General features: G+C 34.6%; 1 protein-coding gene across 3 annotated transcripts in view; it reads left to right on the plus strand.

Annotated features, from left to right (window-relative positions):
- CRISPLD1 (cysteine rich secretory protein LCCL domain containing 1) overlaps positions 1–20,349 on the plus strand; it is a 74,482-nt gene extending 54,133 nt beyond the window's left edge. For 2 of the 3 annotated variants that reach the window (XM_042923474.1, XM_042923473.1), the window contains exons 5-15: positions 1,023–1,138; positions 1,803–1,903; positions 3,548–3,688; positions 3,902–3,962; positions 4,072–4,138; positions 4,343–4,473; positions 6,184–6,227; positions 6,321–6,393; positions 11,780–11,855; positions 16,230–16,360; positions 19,274–20,349. In XM_042923474.1, coding sequence (XP_042779408.1) covers positions 1,023–1,138; positions 1,803–1,903; positions 3,548–3,688; positions 3,902–3,962; positions 4,072–4,138; positions 4,343–4,473; positions 6,184–6,227; positions 6,321–6,393; positions 11,780–11,855; positions 16,230–16,360; positions 19,274–19,325 — 993 coding nt within the window. In that variant the 3' untranslated portion in view covers positions 19,326–20,349. The remainder of the gene's footprint in view (positions 1–1,022; positions 1,139–1,802; positions 1,904–3,547; positions 3,689–3,901; positions 3,963–4,071; positions 4,139–4,342; positions 4,474–6,183; positions 6,228–6,320; positions 6,394–11,779; positions 11,856–16,229; positions 16,361–19,273) is intronic. The other variant, XM_042923475.1, reaches the window with a different exon arrangement.
- The last annotated feature ends 1,520 nt before the right edge of the window (positions 20,350–21,869 follow it).

Below are 21,869 nucleotides of genomic sequence, written 5' to 3' on the forward strand. Positions count from 1 at the left end.
TTGAACAACAAAAGGTGGATTCAACTAGGTAAACCACAGACCTGAGTTACTAGCATTTTTATGGCTGACTGTTAGTGAATATAAAGCAAATTGTTCTGTCTACCTTTGCATGTGACAAGATTAAGATCAGTGGTGAATTCCATAATAACCAGTGGTGCCGTGAAAAATACACATTATATTAGAAATTGAACCCATAAATTTTTGTTCCAATACAGTTTAAGATGTGAATTCTGTTCCTTTGTTAGGTAAGCTTTTTCATGGAAACATTAACATAGCATTTAGGTTTGTGAGGATGTCACTTTTGAGCTATTTAGTTTTGAACTATTTAAATGTGTATTTTGAAGATGCTTACTTTTTATAGTTAGAGTTATTTACTCATAGCACTCTTCTTCCGATTGAATTAAACCCTGCCCAAAGCCTCAGGAAAAATATCCTTTTGACATTGCCTTATTTCATCTTAAATGATAAAGATTCATTTCTCAAGTTCAGTTTTATACATTTCTCTCTGATATATATTGTTGTCTTCATCTCGGCCTACTTTTTCCAAGCTTTTTGGGGTTTTTTTGTTGTTGTTTTGTTTTTTTAAATTTAAATTCAAGTTAACATACAGTGTAGTCTTGGCTTCAGGAGTAGAACCCAGTGATTCATCTCTTACATATAACACCTGGTGCTCATCCCAAAAAGTGCTCTGTTTAATGCCCATCACCCATTTAACCCATCCCTGTACCCAATGCCCCTCCAAGAAACCCTCAGTTTGTTCTCTGTATTTGAGTCTCTTATGGTGTGCCTCCCTTTCTGTTTTTATCTTAATTTTCCTTCCCCTTCCCCTTCCCCTATGGTCATGTGTTGAGTTTCTCAAATTCCACAGATGAGTGAACTCATATATCTTTCTCTGACTCACTTACTTTGCTTACCATAGTATCCTCTAGTTCCATCCACATTGTTGCAAATGGCAAGATTTCATTCTTTTTCATCGCTGAGTAGTATTCCATTGTGTATATATTTTCTTTTCTCTAATGTAGGTGGTGTGGGCAACAAGTAACAGAATAGGCTGTGCCATTAATTTGTGTCATAACATGAACATTTGGGGGCAAATATGGCCTAAAGCTGTCTACTTGGTGTGCAACTATTCCCCAAAGTAAGTAGACAAAACATTACTTTTATATGTAAATTTGTATATATGTATTATCATATATATATAGTTGAGTATATTGCTTTAACTCAGTTTACTTAATATGGCAACAGTTATGGTTGCCTGATGCATAACCTCAGCCCTTAAAAGAAATATGAAAATTGAAAATATGATCTTTCTCAACACAGGGATTATATTTTTATGACTTCAGTTTTACATATTATTATATTCCACAGGTATTTTTAATAATTTGGATTTATTAGAGAAAAGCATCTATAGATTAACTGAGAAATATATTTTCACCTGTGTAAAGACCATTGAATGATTATGTTGAAAATATTACAACTGTACTTAGGGTCAAATCTAAGTCTAAAGTCTGTTTATTAAAACGAATGGAATATAGATGAATATCCCATAATAGAGTTCGGTGTTCTGTAAAAGTTTAATTTTGTAATTTTTAACAATGTACATAACAATTACTTAGAATATTTTCAAAATAATAAGGCAGCAGTTTACATAGAAACCTAGTAACCAAAGGGACTCCGATGAAAAATATAAATGATTTAAATATGCATACCAAAGTCGTTATTTAGAAGATAGTAATATTTTATAGTGTCTCATAAATTATGTTATTAGACTACCTCTTACTAGAGTGAATCTTCTCTTTAAGGGGAAACTGGTGGGGTCACGCCCCCTATAAACATGGACGGCCCTGTTCTGCCTGCCCACCTAGTTTTGGAGGAGGCTGCAGAGAAAATCTATGCTACAAAGGTATGTGCTATTGTGTCACAGTATTCAGTTTGATTTATATTTTAATCCAACATCTGCATTAATTTGTACTTGAAAGGCAAAAAGCATATTTAATTATTACTTACAAAGTTTCCAGTACTCTATTTAAAAGATCTGAAGCCATTAAAAATATTTTAAAAATATATGAATGTCTATTATAGCAAATTTGTATTTAAAAGAAAGTTTCATCATTATTCCACATAACCACTTCTAATTCTACTTTGAGATTATCCTAGAGTGACAAGTATATTTGCATTTTTAAAAGCGATCTTGATATATTATTGACTACAGTTGTTTTCACAAGTGTCTTCATTTTTGAAGGATTTAGCAATCTAATGCAATTTATTTTTAACACTTTAAAAGTTTTTGCCCATATACCTATCCATGAATGTTACTGAATGATGGTCAATGAATTGCACTAACTCTCTGCTTCTTGCTACAGAGTATATAATCTCTTGTGGCCAACATGACAAATAAAAAAGATAAAATAGTATTGTAAAACTATTGTAAAAGTAGTGCTCTGAAATGCATTTAATGTCCTAAAATATGCATATAAATACAGTGTCCTGTTTACAGCACATGAAGAGCAAACTTAGATGATAAAGCTTTGTAAAACTTCCACTCTTGTTGGGCATTTCTACTCCCTTGTACTTTTTTCTTCATGATGACCAAATGAAGATTAATGTAGACTAAGTGTTTTAGAAAACATGAATAAATGCAGCTCTTTTTCAGTATTCATAAAGAGATGTGCCTTTTTTTCCCCTTGATGACTGAGTGCTCATTAGTATAATGAGCAGACAAGAAGTAACAGTATAGTATTTCACTGTTATATGAGCCATTTTGCATTCCTGGAAGCATTTTTCATTGTGTGTGAGTCTGTTTTCCATTTTTGGCCATCCCTAAACCTCTGACTTACTTGCCCCTTCACCAGTGGCCACTATTTTACTTAAAACTGACTTTCCTCTGAAGTCATACTTCCCTTTTCTAGGTTCGGAGTCCTTGGACATACATGAAAATAACACACCTTTCCAAATTGTGCCACTGTTAAGCCCTTGATATAAATAACCTGGAAAAAAATTAAACTCATAAATTTCTGCATTTTGAATTTCCTTCTAAAAGAGGAAAACCTTTCCGTGGAAACTGATATTGTAGTAAATTAAAAGGGCATGTCAGTCCTTCTTTAAGCTAAATTTCCTATTGGGAGAATTTTAAATGTGATGCTTTTGGAAATTTTAAATGTGATTCTCCTAAAAATATGATTTCATGTCATACGAAAGCCCTGACTTCATCAGATCACTAGGTAGACTTCATGGTGGCATTATGAAAGGCAATCACTGATACCACTCTTAAATATAAATCAAAGTTTAGAAATGACTCCATTTAGTATTAGCCGATTTTTTTCATTTATTAAGCATAAATGAATCAAGAGCTCAAAGGCTTATCCATGTATTTTATTTACTCCAGCGCACTACATAAGATCACCACCTCAAGCCAAAATCTGTGCCAAGAAACTACAGATTTTTCTAGTTTTAAATGTTACACAGGCATATAAAGGTATACCTTTATTTGATGATTTGTGCACATTTAAGGTGGATTCATATTTCTTACATCCATTCTCTCTAACAGAAGGATCAGACAGGTATTACCCTCCTCAAGAAGAAGAAACAAATGAAATTGAACGGCAGCAGTCACAAGTCCGGGACACCCACGTTCAGACAAGAGCAGATGATAGCAACAGAAATGAAGTCATAAGCACACAGCAAATGTGTAAGAGCTCTGCATTATTTACAAAAATGTTAAAGTTTATGTAGATGACAGATGCAACTATATTTTGTTAATTTGGACATTTTTAGAGTGGCAAAGCTTGATGAATTGTAGTGACTTATACATTACCTAAATTATTTTGGTGTGTGTATATATATATATATATATACACATTTTTTTTTTTTTTTTTTTTTTTTTTTTTTTTTTACTTTTCAGCCCAAATTGTTTCTTGTGAAGTAAGATTAAGAGATCAGTGCAAGGGAACAACCTGCAATAGGTAATGTTTATCCTTATTTTCAAAATTACCTGACAAAATACAAGTAATATTTTTATTTCACACTAACATTCAGAGAAACTAAATTTTGTTCCTGATTTCTTTCATCTAGATATGAATGCCCTGCTGGCTGTTTGGATAGTAAAGCCAAAGTTATTGGCAGTGTACATTATGAAATGGTAAGTATAATAAATATAATGATTTTGGAACAGGATCTTTCTATATAAAGTTTGATTTTTTTAATGCAAACATAATGATTTATATGAAGTATAGATATTTTGCTCAGATATGTTTGTTTAAAGTCATTTAAGTAATAGCTAGTCATGTCCTATGTAGCAATCTTAGTGTTTTAATATTCTTTTCTCCCTTCTTTTTTCTCTAAGCAATCCAGCATTTGTAGAGCCGCAATTCATTATGGCATAATAGACAATGATGGTGGTTGGGTGGATATCACTAGACAAGGAAGAAAACATTATTTCATCAAATCCAATAGAAATGGTGTTCAGACAATTGGGTAAGTACCCAAATGACCTTTTGGATGAGATGATTTTAAATCTTAATAATGAGTTGACAAATTCTTTTAGAACAAAGCATAGAAGAATTTATAGAGAAGTTTGGTAATTGTCATTTCAGCTCACTTCAGCTGTGTAATTTCAAAGACAAAAAGGAGCCAAAGTATCTAAATTCAACGTTGAACATTTTCTGCTTATAAAGAACATGCTAAATAAAGCTCCACATTTTCTGGAGTTTCATTGAGGATGTATAGATTTACAGTTATCCCTAATGTAAAGCAACAGATTTTTCAGCTATAAAATAAAATAGCTCAGAGAAGGCTAATTGTTTTGTGTACTTTCCTGCCCTGTTTATGGAAAATGGATTATTTCATGCAACAGTAACTTTGCTAATAAGATAAACTATATTAGTAGGTAAAAGAGCATTTTGAAAAGTTCTCTAAAATGTAAATGTATACTATGTACCTTTTGTCCATCTAAATGTAATTTAACTCAACATAAAAGCATTAACTTTTGAAATGTTTCTCATTAAATATATGAAACATACTATTTTAGAGCACTGCATATTTTGATATAAACTCTATACAAGTTAGAAAAATGTGGCCTTTTGAAATAACTTTGTAGTGTGTTTCTTCTGTGTAAAAAATAAACTTTGAACCTCATATGGAATTCCTTTTCTTAGGATGTATGACATAGTTTCTTTCCTTTGTTAACTATACAACTGCGTGACTCCACAGTGGAGGATTCATAATGATAAGAAAGAATTTATTAAAAACTCTTGAAAATTTGATGGAATGTTATTCTATGTAAATAATTTTGTTCAAAGGCTTTATGGATGGTTTTCAGTGCTTAGCAATCTCTCTTAAGCAAGAGCTGTATAGAAGCATTTATTGATTGGCTTATTAATTCAGTAAAATGTATTAATTACCTTCAATGAATAACAAAAGTTATGACCTTCAGTAAGCGAAACATTGGATTCAAGAAAATTGATCCTATTTACTTTTTTTTGTTTGAACTTAATTTTTGTTTATTACAGAAACTTGAAACATGAAGGGTGTGTCCTATTAAAATACTATCACAAATAAGCTTTATCTTTTGTAGTAGATATTTTTCTGAAACTCTGGGTATAATTAAGCCAATTAAAAATTTTGATATATAATGGAATACCTATTCTTCTATCCTGCTTTTTAATGATGCATACAATAAGGAGGAATTCATTCATTGTTGACATTTTACTAGGTACTGGGGAAACAAAAAAATGAATAACACACATTCCTTTTAGGTACTTATGATCTAAAAGTCTTATAACGCTACTTTGTATTTACCATTGTGAGAGTTTAAATAGTTCTGTTCTATGGTGACAGGGAATTAGTATAGTTAGAGTTTTAATTTTAATAGGAAACAAATATGTAGATATAAATCTATGTGGCTTTATGCTATTATCTATATGTTTTTGAGATTAGTCATGAGAAGAGATCCTCCTCTAATATTAAGAATGATTAATTTGGTTCGTATTGATTTGGTTCATACTTGAAGTTAATATGGACTTAACATAAAATAGATGATGTATTCTTACACTACAGCTTATTTAGATATTTAAGTAAGAATGTTTAAGAAGAAACAAAGTATTCATAGACCGAAAAAATACCAGAAATTATGTTGATGATGATGCATCTAAAAAATGATTGACATTTTTATGTTCTTATTTTCAGCAAATATCAGTCTGCTAATTCCTTCACAGTCTCTAAAGTAACAGGTTAGCACTTTTTTAAACCTTATTTTCTTACCACCCTGTTGCATGTTATTATTGCCAAAGAGTTGCTGATTGTCTTGTGTTTTAATTCTTCAGTTCAGGCTGTCACTTGTGAAACAACTGTGGAACAGCTCTGTCCCTTTCATAAGCCTGCTTCACATTGCCCAAGGTAATGTTTTCTAAATTGTCTCCTTATTCTTGACCAGTGAACATACGTGGATTGGGCTTTTACTCTGTGATAACTGTTTTTGCCTGGACTTCTGCTGTCTCCAGGATTTGAAGGGTGTATGGTCTTGTGAATGGATAGAATTATCCATTTATAATTGTGGTCTTGAACTGCGAAGCGAAAGGGAGCATGGTTCATCACGAACTCCCTGCTATCCAGACACTCCTAGTGTGCTTTCTCCAAACACCAGAGTGCTTTTGTCTGTTCCATAATACCAGGGCTGTGCGTGTATTCTGTATGTTCACATATCTTAGTCTGCCCAGGCTGCTGTAACAAGATACCATAGACTGGGGGGGGGGGGGGGGGGGAGGTGTAAAAAATAGAAATTTATTTTCACGTAATTCTGGGTAATTCTGGAAGCTGGAGACGAGATCAAGGTGTTGGCAGTTTTGGTTTCTTCTGAAGCCTGTCTCCTTGTTGCCAGATGGTACCTTCTCTTTGTGTCCTCACAAGGCAGGGGAGGTAGGTTGAGAGAGACAGAAAGAGAGAGAGAGAGGAGAGACTCTCCTTTCTTGGGATCAAGGCCCAACCCTGATGATCTCATTTAACTTTAACTCCATAAAGGCCCATCTCCAAATACCATCACAATGGGAGTTGGGCTTCAACATATGAATCTGGGGGGACACAAACATTCAGTCTGCAACAAGTCATTACCACTGAATGACACACATATTTTTAAGTATTTCCATCCACTTCCTAAATTAGATAAATCTAATTGAGATTGGTATGTCAAAAAGCCCATTTTCTGCCTTTCTTTTATTTTTGTTTTGTATACTGTCTTTTTAAAAATTATAATGGAGTTTATCTACTATACACTAATGAAAGAGTGCTTCTGGGGCACCTGGGTGCCTCAGTCGGTTAAGCGTCTGACTTTGGCTCAGGTCATGATCTCACGGTTTGTGAGTTCGAGCCCCACATCGGGCTCTGTGCTCAAGCCTGGAGCCTGCTTTGAATTCTGTGTTTCTGTCTCTCTCTGCCCCTCCCCCGCTTGCACTCTGCCTCTCTCGTTCTCTCTCAAAAATAAACATTAAAAAAAAAAAGTGCTTCATTTACCTTGACCACACTAAGGTGAAAATTGTTAGAAGTATTATGGCTATAAGTCATAATCGTACATAGGAAAAATGAAGAAGTTCTTTTCATACCTACTCTTTCCACATTTTTTCCATTAATACAAGGAAATCACATATTAATTCCAAGAACCAATACTGAGATTTGAGATAGAATTATAATTGATAAACTGTAGTTACTAAAAAAACTGAAGGAGCTCACTTTTTATGGAAAAGTTTATTTTGGAAAAGTTTCATCGCTTAGCCTTTTATTTTTAAAAAAATTTTTAATGTTTATTTATTTTTGAGAGCATGAGTGGGGGAGGGGCAGAAAGAGAAGGAGACACAGAATCTGAAGCAGACTCCAGTCTCTGAGCAGTCCGCACAGTGTCTGATGTGGGGCTCGAACTGACGAGCTGCGAGATCATGACCTGAGCTGAAGTCAGACGCATAACCGACTGAACCACCTAGGCACTCCTTCACTTAGCCTTTTAAAACTAAGGTAATATTTTACTTAATAATATTGGTTGTTTACAAGGCAATAGAAAACTGTGATGATGTAAGAAGTGGGTACTTCTTGGGGCACCTATGTGGCTCAGTCGGTTAAGCGTCCAACTTAGGCTGAGGTCATGATCTCATGGTTCTCATGATCTCATGATCTCATGTGAGTTCAAGTGCCGTGTCAAGCTCTGTGCTGACAGCTCAGAGCCTGGAGCCTCCTTCAGATTCTTTGTCTCCCTCACTCTCTGCCCCTTCTCCACTCATTCTGTCTCCATCTCTCATAAATAATTTAGAATTATCCATTAATAAATATTTATGAAATACCGACTATGTACAGTATAATGCTAGGCCCTCTCAGCCATGTGACTAGGCTATGAAGACCGAATAGTAAGGATAATCCCGATAGAGTATTCCAGCATAAAGCCTTCCTCTAGTAGATGCTAAGTAAATGGCAATTTTAATATCTGTGGCATAAATTTATAGTAATATTGTTCCAAAATAAACAGAAAATCACTCAAGTAGACTGTTAATACATTTTTCCTGTTTCTTTGGTTATTCCAGAAAGGGAAATATTGCCCCAAAAGAAAAACTCTTCTAGTTAAATTTTATCTTTTACTGCTACCAACGTAACAAATTGGTAGAAGTAATGATTTATACATAATTTTGACCTTATGTAGTCTGGAAATTCACCCTTCTGTTTCCTTTTAGAGACTACTGAAACAAAGGGTTGTCTTTTCTCATATAAAAATTGTAACAGTGTCATAAATTATGTTATAACACATTATTTATATGACAGTTTATAACTTTTAGGGAACCATGTGGTTGGTACATCTGTTTAAGAATTTCATATAACTTAAGTAAGTTGAGACATAAATCTTTTGGGGAGAAAATGCCCAGGGCAAATAAACGAAAGGAAATTAACTCAAGATGAGCATGAAGAAACAATATTTACCTGTATAGTTGTGTCCTTGAGAGGTTCCATAGCTGATAGAATAGACCCAAATAAGCAATCTCTATGATTCAGTACCATAACCTTATAAGTATCATGTGTTTGTGTGTGTTATTAGAAATCTTTTTTTCTGGCCTGGGGATGACACATGGAGGGGGAGGGCAGAAATCATATCATGCTTAACATGTATCTATAAATAATCAGAGCTTTGAAGCCTATTGAATGTCCATGATGTAAAAGCAGGTGTCACTAAAATGTTGATACATTTTTATTCAATGCTTATAAGTAAATTGTATACAAAAGAATGTTTACCAGGTCACTGTCTACATTCTTAGTAACACATAACAAGGTGTTATAACCAGAGATTAGAACACAATCAAGTAAAAACCTCCTTCAGTCTATCTTTGATCTGAACTTGCCTAAGTAGAAACTATCTCAGTTTGGAGCTACTCACCTTGGCCTTCCACAAACCAAGTGCCAAATATGGTCAAGGTAGAGCCAGCACAGTATGATCCTAAGGGCTGAGCACCTATTACTACCATAGGATGGGCAGTGAATGCCCAACTGTTCTCAAACACACATAGAAAATTTCACATTCAATGGGGACAACTTTCCTCCTATAGAAACCCCCAACAGCATCTTTTATAAAAATCAACTCTTTAATTTAAAGTTATAAAACTCATTTATTTATATTTAAATGATTCTGGTTTAGATGCTATAAGAAGCATATATCCTCTAAAGTAAACAGTATTATACAGATTTTAGAAATAAGAAATGCAGCTATTTCTTAAAAGCTATCTTAGGAAGGAGTTCCTTCAGCTGGTAAAGGTAGTTGCAATTGAAGTATTTTTAGAATACTTTGGGGAAGGGGCCCCTGACTGACTCAGTGGGTTGAGCCTCTGACTTCAGGTCAGGTCATGAATTCACGATTTGTGGGTTTGAGCCCCCTGTCAGACTCTTTGCTGACAACTCAGAGCCTGGAGCCTGCTTTGGATTCTGTGTCTCTCTCTTTCTCTGCCCCTCCCCTGCTCACAATCTGTCTCACTCTCTCAAAAATAAATAAACATTAAAAAAAGAGTTTATAATACTTTTGGTAAAATCATTGATTCCTTCATCAGACAGTGATTTTCATGTAATCATTTTGTTGAGACTCTGACTTATTTACTAAAATGAATTCCCTTTTTTCCAGATGTAGTTTTTAATGTCCTTTTATGTGTGTGTGTGTGTGTGTGTGTGTGTGTGAATCAAAGAGCCCATTGATTTTAAAAAAAAAAGTGCCACTTGATAGTTTTTTAAACTCTCAGAGTGGAGTTTTTAATCATGTGATTGATTGAACAGTGATAATTGGATCCTATGTGGAAATAAAAAGCTTTTGGAAATGTTATTTATTTTTTATTTAAAAATTTTTAGTGTTTATTTTTAAGTGAGAGAGAGATAGAGCATGAGTGGGGGAGGGGTGGAGAGAGAGGGAGACACAGAATCTGAAGCAGGCTCCAGACTCTGAGCTGACAGCAGTAAGCATGACACGGAGCTCGAACTCATGAGCCTTGAGATCATGACCTGAGCAGCCAAAGTCGGACGTTTCATCGACTGAGCCACCCACGTGTCCCTTGGAAATGTTATTTAAATGAGCTAAGCCAATCAGATATCAGTAAGGCAATAGGATATCTGGAGAAAGAATATTCCATGCTCAGAGAAAGATAAGTGCAAAGGCCCTGAGGAAGAGCCTATTTTTGTATGTTTGAGAAGTGACAGGCCAATATGACTGGATCTGGGGGAAGAAGTGGAAGAGGAGGAGGATATGGAGTCAGAAAGATAATGGGGGGACAGGATATGCAGGACTTATTGGCCATTGTAAGGATTTTTTTCATTTATTCTGAACGAGATGGAAAGCCACTAGAATATTTGGAGCAGAAGAATGATATGATTGGTCTTGTGTGCTTTAATTCAAGTGGGGAAAAAAACCAACACTGGAAGGAGCAAGGTTGGAAGCAGGGAGATCATAGGAGAGCCTATAGCAGTAAGCTAGACACCAGATGATAAAGTCTGGAGCTATAGTAACTGAGGTGTTTAGGGATGCTCTGATTTTATTTCATGGATGACCAATAGAAATTGCTGGCGGACTGAATGTAAGGTGTGAGATAAAGAGAGGGATTGAAGCTAGAATAAAGTTTTTGGCCTGAGGATCTGAAATAATGGAGTCGCCATTTATTGTATGAAGCCTACATAAGGAACAGATATGGGGACTGGAGGAAAAGATTAGGAATTTGGTTGTAAACACCCTTAGTTTGAAATTGTTATTAGATTTTAGTGGAGATATTGAATAAGCAATAGGACACAAATTTGGAACTAGGAGGTCTCAACTGGGGATACATATTTGGAAATCAGTAACTTATAATTAAAACCATGGAATTGAAGGATATACCAAAGATGTGAACATAGAAGAAAGAAGCTAGATGTGTGAGTCAGACAATGAGTCAGTTTTTCAAGTTACCTGTTTATTAAATCCTACAGAAACATTGGGTACAGTTCCCAGATACTGAGAGATACAACCTGATGTGTCTTTCTGCTTAACCCCTAAATTAGAAAGCTTCCTGGTTAATTTAGAAAATAAAAGAAACACATTTGTGCCAAAAGCTGGAAGTGGGTAAATTAAGCAGAAGCAATTGCATCTACTGCCTGGCTTCTACAATTGACCTATTTTAGAAAAAAAAAAAAAAATGAATAGGGTGAGAATGCTGTTAACATTTGTGTATGCATGTCTGTGGTCTTATGAGTAAGAATGGCTAAAGAAACCTGCTACTTAATATTTGTATATATATATTTTTTTCAGAGTCTACTGTCCTCGTAACTGTATGCAGGCAAATCCACATTATGCTCGTGTAATTGGAACTCGAGTTTATTCTGATGTAAGTACCTTAATTTATGCAGCTCTCAGTATTCATGTATATATGTGTTTACACAATATTTAAATGTATGTATATACATTTATATATAGAAAAAGGAAACAGATTCTGTGTTGGTATACATATTCTCAGAGAAGCTAATCAATAATAACACTGAAAAACAACTATTCTTATGCAAATATGAGTGCATAATAATTTATTTTTACCAAAATTTTTTTATGTCCTGCCCATATATGTTATATCAGACACTTTTGAAATAGACCAGAGGCATCCTTCTGAAGGAAAATTCATTTTGTATTTTTATTATTTTTTATTTTTTGAAGTTTATTCTGAAAGAGAGAGAGAGCAGAGGGGAGGGAGAGAGAGAGGGAGAGAGAGACCCAAGTAGACTCCACAGTGTTAGCACATGGGGCTCTATCTCGGGAACCACATCATGACCTGAGCCGAGATCAAGAGTCAGACACTTAGCCGACTGAGCCACCCAAGTGCCCCTCATTTTGTTTTTTTAAATCTTCCTTTTGGTTCTTCAGTATTTGTAATGTAAACTTGATAATTAAGAGATTGTCAAATGTATGAACAATATCTTACACTGCCAAGGGAACATGTTTTTCTTTTGTTTTAAAAAATTTTATTTTTTTACCAGTTTTTTAAATTTAAATTTTAGTTAACATACAGTGCAATATTAGTTTCAGTAGAATTCAGTGATTCATCACTTACATACAACACCCAGTGCTCATCACAAAAAGTGCCCTCCTTAGTATCCATCACCCATCTTGCCCATCCCCCACCCACCTCCCTCCATCAACCCACAGTTTGTTTTCTGTCATTGAGTCTCTGGTGGTTTGTTTCCCTCTCTCCTCTTTTTTACCCCTTCCCATATATTCATGTGTTTCGTTTCTTAAATTCCATATATGAGTGAAATCATATGGTATTTGTCTTTCTCTGATTGACTTATTTTGCTTAGCATAATACACTCTAGCTCCGTCTATATTGTTGCAAATGGCAAGATTTAAAGAGCACCATAAAATCAAGAACAGATAATATGTTAAAATACATATGAAAAGAAAGCACTTGAGGGGATGTTATAATGGACAACATTACTGGGTTGGACAAGGACTCTTAGCTGGGAGGCCTTCGGTATGGACAAGTGCTTTTTGAGCCAGGTTTCAAGTGTGGGTTGGGAATTGGATTAGGGACACATTCTAGGTGGGATGAACAACATTTACAAAAACGGGGAGATGACAGCAAGCGAGATGTATGCATAACACATAGGTTTGCTTATCTTTGAGCAGGTGAGCATTGAATCTAAAAGGGGTTGCAGCCAATTTTGTGTGAGGGGTGGGGTATCCAGCTCTTGAAACATGTAAATGGAGAGTCTGAATGCATGTTGATGAGTTTAGATTTTATGTGGCAGACATTTAGAAACCGTTACAAATTTCTAAGCCAGAGAGTTGCAAAAACAAATTCAGGAAATATACTCTTGAAGCACATATTCAATAGAATACCATGGAAGTAGGTTTGTAAAAAGAGACCTGAAACAGTATTTACCACCTTATTTCTGTTGGTGAGTTCATTGAAGTCCAGGGTTTGTTTTCATTCAGCTTTACCTTTGCAATTGTTCTCCACATCTGAGTCCCTCCCAGGCTTCAGCTTTGCCCTGTGCTTATATGCAGCTTAAATGTCCTGCTGGTATAATAATTTATTAGTCCTCATGCTTTACTTATCTTCCTGTCTGTTAAAATCATGGTCATTCTTCACGTCCTAATTTATTGCCACTTTCTCTGTGGAGTGTTTTGCTGGATCTCCTACTACATGTATTACATAGCCCTTCTTTCAACCCCTAGAACTTTATTTTTTTTTTACTTTTAGCACTTACCTGATTCTGTTAGTGTTATGACTATTTCTCTATCTCTTTTATTATTTTGAAGTTCCATGAGGGCAACAGCCAGGCAATTGGAGCATCATTTTTTATTAACAGTTTGATGTATGCCAACCTGTGAACAAGACAGAATTATATCCTGCCTTAACAAAACTTAGAGCACACAGTGACATCAGAAATTTAGCAAATACCTTGCACAAAAATATTTGTTGAAGAAATAAATCCATAAATGTACATGAATAAGCCTATCTAGAATCTTCAAAGATTTCAGAAGAAATTATTCTTTTTAGATTGTCCCTTTAAGCACCAAACTTTAAATTTTAATCATGCCCGGTGAAAATCTTTCATAATATCCTATACCCTCTTATACCTATAGGCCGTCTATTTTTCTAGAGTTTAGGTTTTGTTAGACTTTGTGTCTTGAGATCATTTTATCTTCCTACCTTATTGGACTGCATAGGCAATTATGTATAGGAAATGATTGTATAAAATCATTTTAAGAGTTAGTTGGAAATGCAAGGACTACTATTATGTGGTCAGTGCAGATTCAGAGAATCAAGCATTAACTACCAAACTCCCCCTCCCCCCCCACACACAAAATATATTATTTCTTTAAATACAAGATATGGAAAAATTTCTCTCTCCCTCAACCCCTCCACCTTTCTCTCTCTCTGTTTCTTTCCGTTACTACTTGTACATTTTATTGCTTTGAATTTTTCTCATTTGTTACAAGTAAAGTTAATTTCTGCATTCATTAAAAGTGTTCCACTCTTTTCACAGATAAATTCTTTTTTTCGTGATATGTTAATTCTTACAAAGTACGGGTATAAAAAGAAAATCTCTTCTGACCTTTGAACTCAAATAGGAATGCCTGCTGACTGCATAGTTATGGGCAAAACAATAGTTTCAAAACATATTAAGTGCTTGGATTTAGTGAATGTTATATGTAAGCACTTTTATGCCTTGGGGAAAATGCTGATAATACTCTTTTAACAGAGCAAGATAAATACTGAAATGCGTACAGAATTATTTTTAATTTCATCTGTTATGAACCATATTGGATACAAATATTAAATCAGTGAGGAACTTTAAACTGTGAATAAAATGCCTCTTTGGAGTAACGATACGAGGTTTTAGATATATGGTATTTTTTGATATAGCAAAAGCATGAAAAGGATTAAACAGCTTGGCATTCAGGCTCTCTGATCTAATAAGTTCTGACTGATGCCACAAAGTTCAGAGCACAGTAATAAAGCAAGGTCATGTAAGATGCACATGCTTATGTGAACTTAAAACAGCACATTAAGTCACTCACATGTGCAGAGAGAGAAAAATAGAACACACTAGTACGATCAGAAAAGACCCCTGGGATATGAGGGGGGATTGTTTCATACAGAAACAGTTCAAGTGTTTCATTTTGTGGGATTTCCTCCGGCTGTATTCAGCTATTGACAAATTTTGGTAGAACATTAGGATTAAAGCAAATGTTAAAATCTGGAGAAGTCTTGAATGGGGCAAAATAAAAAAAAAAGTCAACTTTTAGAAGTCCATAGGTAATGGTTTTAAAAACATGGACCTGAAACAATAATTTTCTCTTCTGTAGAACTCCCAGTTCAATTAAGAAGGTATAACTGGTACAATGTAAACATAGTGCCTCATGTCAGACCATTCAAACCAAGGTGATAGACATTGCAGATATAGGTTGGAAGCTGTGATTGTTCTTTATATTTTGCTTCATGGTTAAATTTTCTCTGTGTAGGCTATATTATTTAATAGAAGAAAACTCCCCATTTAATACACACCTGTATTTTGGAAAAGGAACCGTAAAGATATACAGAACTATCATCTGTTAATAAGACAAAAATGAACATAAACCAAGTACAGATAATGTAACCTGTTAACATTTGGTCAGAGTGACTAGCAAAAGCTAAAATTTAAGCGATAAAAGGAGCAGGGATGCCTGGTAGGTCCGTTGGTCAAGCTTCCAACTTTGGCTCAGGTCATGGTCTCACAGTTCATGAGTTTGAGCCCATGTTGGGCTCTGTGCTGACAGCTCAGAGCCTGGAGCCTGCTTAGGATTCTGTGTCTCCCTCTTTCTCTACCCCTCCCTGCTCATGCGCTCGCTTTCTCCCTCTCTCTCTCTCTCTCTCTCTCAAAAATAAACATTTAAAAAAGAGATAAAAAGAGCAAATTTGTATCTGATTACTTACTTCCACTATAGAAAAAGCCTGATGTTTGGAAAGGCAAGTGTTTCTTAGATTAAACGGTGATGGGAGTTTACCATTGTGGCCACCCTTGAGATCTGCTTTCAGACTTGCTCAGAATTGGCTTTAACTCTGTGACTTTTGCAACATTCCTTTATGCACAGAACATCAACCCGTAACTGCTGACTATCTGTATAGAGACAGGTGCCAGTGACTTTGGTCCAACAGAAGAGTAGACCGGACAAGTTCAGCAGGAATTTCCTAATAACGGTGGGTTTTTCCTTGTTGCCTCAGCTGTCCAGTATCTGCAGAGCAGCAGTACATGCTGGGGTGGTTCGAAATCATGGTGGTTATGTTGACGTCATGCCTGTGGACAAAAGAAAGACTTACACTGCATCTTTTCAGAATGGAATCTTCTCAGAAAGGTAAATTTAAAAATCTGTTTACATATATATTTTGTATTTTATATACTCAGAGTCTCTCTCCCTCTCTCCTCCCGTGTCTCTCTTTCTCGTTCTCTACATATACATACATACACCTTTATGCTTGCTTTATAACCAACTCACTTTAGTATGGGTTTGGAGTTATGTGGCTGTGCCAGTGTGTTTCCTTTGCACACTGAAATAGTTGGTCTTCCAGGGATGGGAGAATCTGAAGTACCAGAGGTGCCTGTCTCCTCCAGGCTTATAAAAATCAACATGAAAATCGGATTATGAGTCAGAACCACTCTTTTGTTAATTGTTAATAAGGAAATTTCTTTCATCCTCCTTTGGATTTTCTAGATTAGTTTTTATATGTAATTCTTTCTAGGTGAGCAGGGCACTGAATATTTTTCTAATCCAGTTATATGACAAAGTATTTGATAAAAGAGTGAGTCTGGTTTTCTCCAGAACCAAATTCTCTTTTTGATTGGAAGTTTGATATCTATTATGACATAAATCCATGCTTTCTGGTCATCTCATACTATTTGGTCCATTAGTATTATATATTTTTGTGGTTTGGGAAAATTCGTATGACTTACTTTATCAAGTAAGTTAAGTATCAAGTAACTTATTTATCAAGTAAGTTAAGAGCACAGAACCTATAGTGATTTTTCAAATCATTTGTACCTGTACAAATAATATTAGCTCTTATGTATATTGTATGGATACAGAAAAATTTCTAACTTTTAGACATTTACTGGATTCTTCAGAATTGCCAGTGGAGGTTCCACATCTACGGTAAAGTTTCTCTAAAGGACACCAAAGGATGTGCCATGCAGGGTATCTAGATTGACTTCCACATAACCATCTGAATGCCATCTTTATAAAAAGACAGCTTTGCATTTACCATCTATTTTCAGCAGACCATATCAAGAAGCCATTGTTAAGAAGGTGACTTCTCTATAACCTGACTCATGTGGTTCATAGGAATAGTTTAGAGCACTAACTTATTATTTCCTAAGTCTGACAAAATTTAAATCATGTTGCTATCATACTGATAAATATTTTTAACATCTATGGTTTCAAGAAAAAAATTTAAGTTTATTTAGAGAGAGAGCACAAGCGAGTGGGGGAAGGGAGAGAGAGAATCCCAAGCAGGCTCTGCACTGACAGTGGAGAGCCTGATATGGGGCTTGAATTCACAAACTGAGATCATGACCTGAGCTGAAGTCAAGAGTCGGATGCTCAACCGATTGAGCCACCCAGGTGCCCTGGTTTCAAGAAAAATTTTAGTGAGGAAATTTAATGGTCAAATCTGAAAGATCCTAGGAATGTCTTCAGTAAAATGGAAACACACACATACACAGCACTTAATATATACACATTATATATATAATATATATTGTATGATATATATAAAATAGATACGTATAAACTACATTTTTGAGTTGTAGAGTATGATAGGCAATTTAATAAGCTAAAACTAAGTGGTGTTTCATTTACCTGTCATATTTCTTATATTTATTCTAAAACTATAAGATGATATCCTGAGAAAACTGAGAATAATCATTATTTTTGAGCACCTGCTATGAATTTCCCAGACACTGCTGAGCACGTTTAGTAGCTCAGCTCCACCAATGGCCCGGTAAAGTCAATTCTGTAAACCCTGATTTAATAAATGGGTTAACTTAGGCTCAGAAAGGTTAAATGATGTGCCCAAGCTCTTCTAACTAGTCAGTCTCAGAGCTTGGGTTCAGCAGTAGGTCTGTAGACTAAGAAATATGCATTTTTCCAGTGTATCACTGTGTACAAAGAATAAGTACACCAAACACATCTACTTTCTAGAGTACTCTGTCAGTGTCCTATAGATAAATATGGCTTTTGATTGGCTATCTACTTGTATGAAAAACCTAGTGTGTCTGTGTGAGTACATGTTTATGTGCACTCTTGTGATACCCTCATACTTCTTCACTCTAAAAACTCTCCTCTTTCTTTTCTTGTATGTAAATATATATGTAAAAGGAATTGCACTTGGTCTCCCTCTTAGCATTTATTGTGTTTATCTCTAAAAGCCCCTTTTTATTATTAAGAAAAACTTCATTCAAAAATGTAAAGACTTCAAAAGTTTACATTTAATTAGACTAAACAACAATTAATGGTATTATCGATGTTTTACCTTTTAAGCATTTAAATGAAACGTATCTTAACTGATATTGCCAAATAAAATATAAATAATTTAAGAAAGAATTAAATGTATGACTCTGTATCACTTTTAATTTGTGTTTTAAAATACGTTGTGTTTAAAATGAGATTGAGTGCTTGTATGCGTGATTCCATTTCATTGAAGAAATTCTTAGGACCTTTCAGATTTGACCACTAAATTCCTCACTAAGACTTTACTTGAAACTATAGATGTTAAAAATATTAATAAGTATGGTGGCAACATTATTTAAATTTCATCAGGCTTTAAAAATACTAAGTTAGTATTCTAGAGTATTGCTTAATTATCACTGTCTTCTCAACTTGCAGTTAACTTTTAACCATATTGGTCAGTTGTAAACCTGGATCTCAGTACTCCTCCAGTAAAATGGAAAAACAGCTGCCTAACTCTGTTTTATAAGAATCAAAGGTGGTAATATGGGAAAACATGATCTGGAATCTACTAAGTTCTATATAAAATACTATTATTACTGTGCACCTTAAATTTTAGTAAACTTTCAGCTCAGCGTACAACCGAGATTTAAAGAATTATGTCATTCTCAGTCAGGCTTTCCAATAGCTATAAATTATAGTAGCCTAAGAAAGTTGGCCATCTGGATTCATAGAGCTGCTTTCTTGACTGTCATAAGTAAGCATGATTTATTTGGAGGATTATATGTAGAGATGACATCAATATACTTTTTGTATTTTTTGCAGTTTACAGAATCCTCCAGGAGGAAAGGCATTCAGAGTATTTGCTGTCGTGTGAAATGGAACACTTGGAAGAGGATCGTAAAGACTATTCCAAATGCCGTATTTCTGAAGTTTGTATAAAATTGTAACATTACTGTACAGAAGATATCAACTATTTTCAGCCCCCAAAAAAGTGCCAAATGCATATAAATCTTGATAGACAAAATCTGTAAAAATAAAACATGGGACATTATTAGCTTCAGGAAAGGTAATGAATATGTAATGGTTTTAGAAATCCTGTGTTAAATATTGCTATATTTTCTTAGCAGTTATTTCTATAGTTAATTACATAGTCATGATTGTTCTACATTTCACATGTTCTTTTATATGGTGCTCTGAATATGCCACTAATAAAATGAATCTAAACATTGAATGTGAATGGCCCTCAGAAAATCATCTGGTGCATTTAAATATAATCAACTCTCAAAAAATGAAAGGAACCATATTATCACATTTTTCCCAGTTCAGTACTATGCCATTACCTACTCCAAATAATCTGAAATTGTTTTCCACTTAATACCTGTATAGTTTTTCTCTTCTGTTAAGTTTAGGCATATAGAATATTATGTCCTGATATTGCACTTCTTATTTTGTATAAAGTAATTCCTTAATATCCAAATGAATCTATTAAAATGTTTGATTCCTTGGGAATGGCTTTACTAGTAAGTGGAATGAACTATTTATTCCATAGTAGAGTAGTGGTATGAAAACATTCCTAGTGATAATATAGTGAATGTAGGGTTAAGCACAGGCAGCCAGAACTTTCTATGTGTTGTTCAAACTGAGGTCACACATTTTTCTTTTGTATCCTGGCAAATACTCCTGCAGGCCAGGAAGTATAATAGCACAAATGTTAACAAAGGTAAACTAATGTATTGCATCACCATTGCCACTGATTTTATTAATGGTAAATGGCCTTGTGTATAAATGTTTCCATATTATGGTACCTATGATGGTGATATATTTGTTTCTATGAAAAATGTATTGTGCTTTGAGACTAAAAATCTGTAAAATGTTAATTTTGGTAATTTTTTTTTCTGCTGGTGAATTTACTCTTTCCTTGTAAACATATTAAAATTAATCATGTTTCAAAATATTTTTAGTTTCATTTCTTCCTTATTTTGATTTAGAAATCATTTTAAATTAACAAAATTATTGCAAGTCTTTTAAACTTGGGTTACTGACATTAATATAAATAACATCCTTAATACCAGAAGTCTGTGAAGTCAACTTGATTATTTAAGTATTTGTATATGAAAAAGAAGACTAGATAATCATATATTTATAAGCATTGTATCAAGAGAAAATTTGAATAAAACGAGGGAAGAATCTGAAGGATAGAAAATAATTACTAAAAATTGACCAGACAGTAAATACTTCATACATTTTCAGAAAATAAGTGAGTATGTGTTCAGGAGCAGAGAAAAGGGAGATAAATCTCATGCAGAATCTGGGAAAGCAAGACAGCTGGATAATAGAAAAACAAGAATAGAGAGGCTCACATTGACCGCTGCTGGAGAACAAATGGTAAAGAAAATAATGTCATGATCACTTATCAAGCACTGGCCAGAAATTCAGTAGTTCAAAATATAAGTAGTGAAAACTTAAGCATTTGTAGATTAAAAATATCAAAATTTAAAGCAGATTTGTGGGCACATTTTTTTTTTCCAAAGACACATTACATCTTCTTAAATAGCATGATTGAAATGTAAACTTTGCCCACATTCATCTTTTGCTCTCCATTGCACACTCCCCCTCAAATAGGGAAGTCCCATCTATTCTTGTCAGTACAAGGTTTCTCGTATTTGTCCCTCGTCTAGATATTCATCATCAATTTCCTATACTATTTCAGTGTCTCCAACTGGAGCCTCATGTTGTTTCTCTCCATTCCTTTTCAATCCGTCCTCAAATTTTTCACTGGAATTACTCTCTTCCATAAGTTTCCATTATCTAAGAAAACCAAATCATTTTATAAAAACATTTAAGAACCTCCATAGCTTGGGACACCTGGGTGGCTCAGTCAGTTAAGTGTCTGACTTCCGCTCAGGTCATGATCTCAGTTCATGGGTGTGAGCCCCACATCAGGCTCTGTGGTGACAGCTCCGAGCCTGGAGCCTGCTTCAGATTCTGTGTCTCCCTCTCTCTCTGCCCCTCCCTCACTCATGCTCTGTCTCTGTCTCTCTCAAAAACAAACATTGAAAAAAAATTTTAAAAAAAAGAGAACGTCCGTAGTCTTGCTCCATATTGCTTACCTAAGCTTTTCTATACAAAGTGTGGCCTTGAGTAAGTTATTTAACTTTCTACACTTTACCTCACCTAAAAACTGGGACAAATAATACCCAATAGGGATTACTCTAAGAATTAAATGAGGTATTTTGTATAATATAGTCAACGTCAAACATGTGCTATGTGGTCAGTATATGTTAGTCTTGTTATTATAATCATTCTGTTTTACCTTGGGAAACTATGCATCTATCATGCTACACTACCTATCCATCAGCACTTGAAGTGAAATCCTGTAGGAATTCTCGGGCAATTCTCCCGGTAAGAAGTAAATAAT

This window comes from Panthera leo, chromosome F2, assembly GCF_018350215.1.
Source record: "Panthera leo isolate Ple1 chromosome F2, P.leo_Ple1_pat1.1, whole genome shotgun sequence".
Lineage (NCBI taxonomy): Eukaryota > Metazoa > Chordata > Mammalia > Carnivora > Felidae > Panthera > Panthera leo.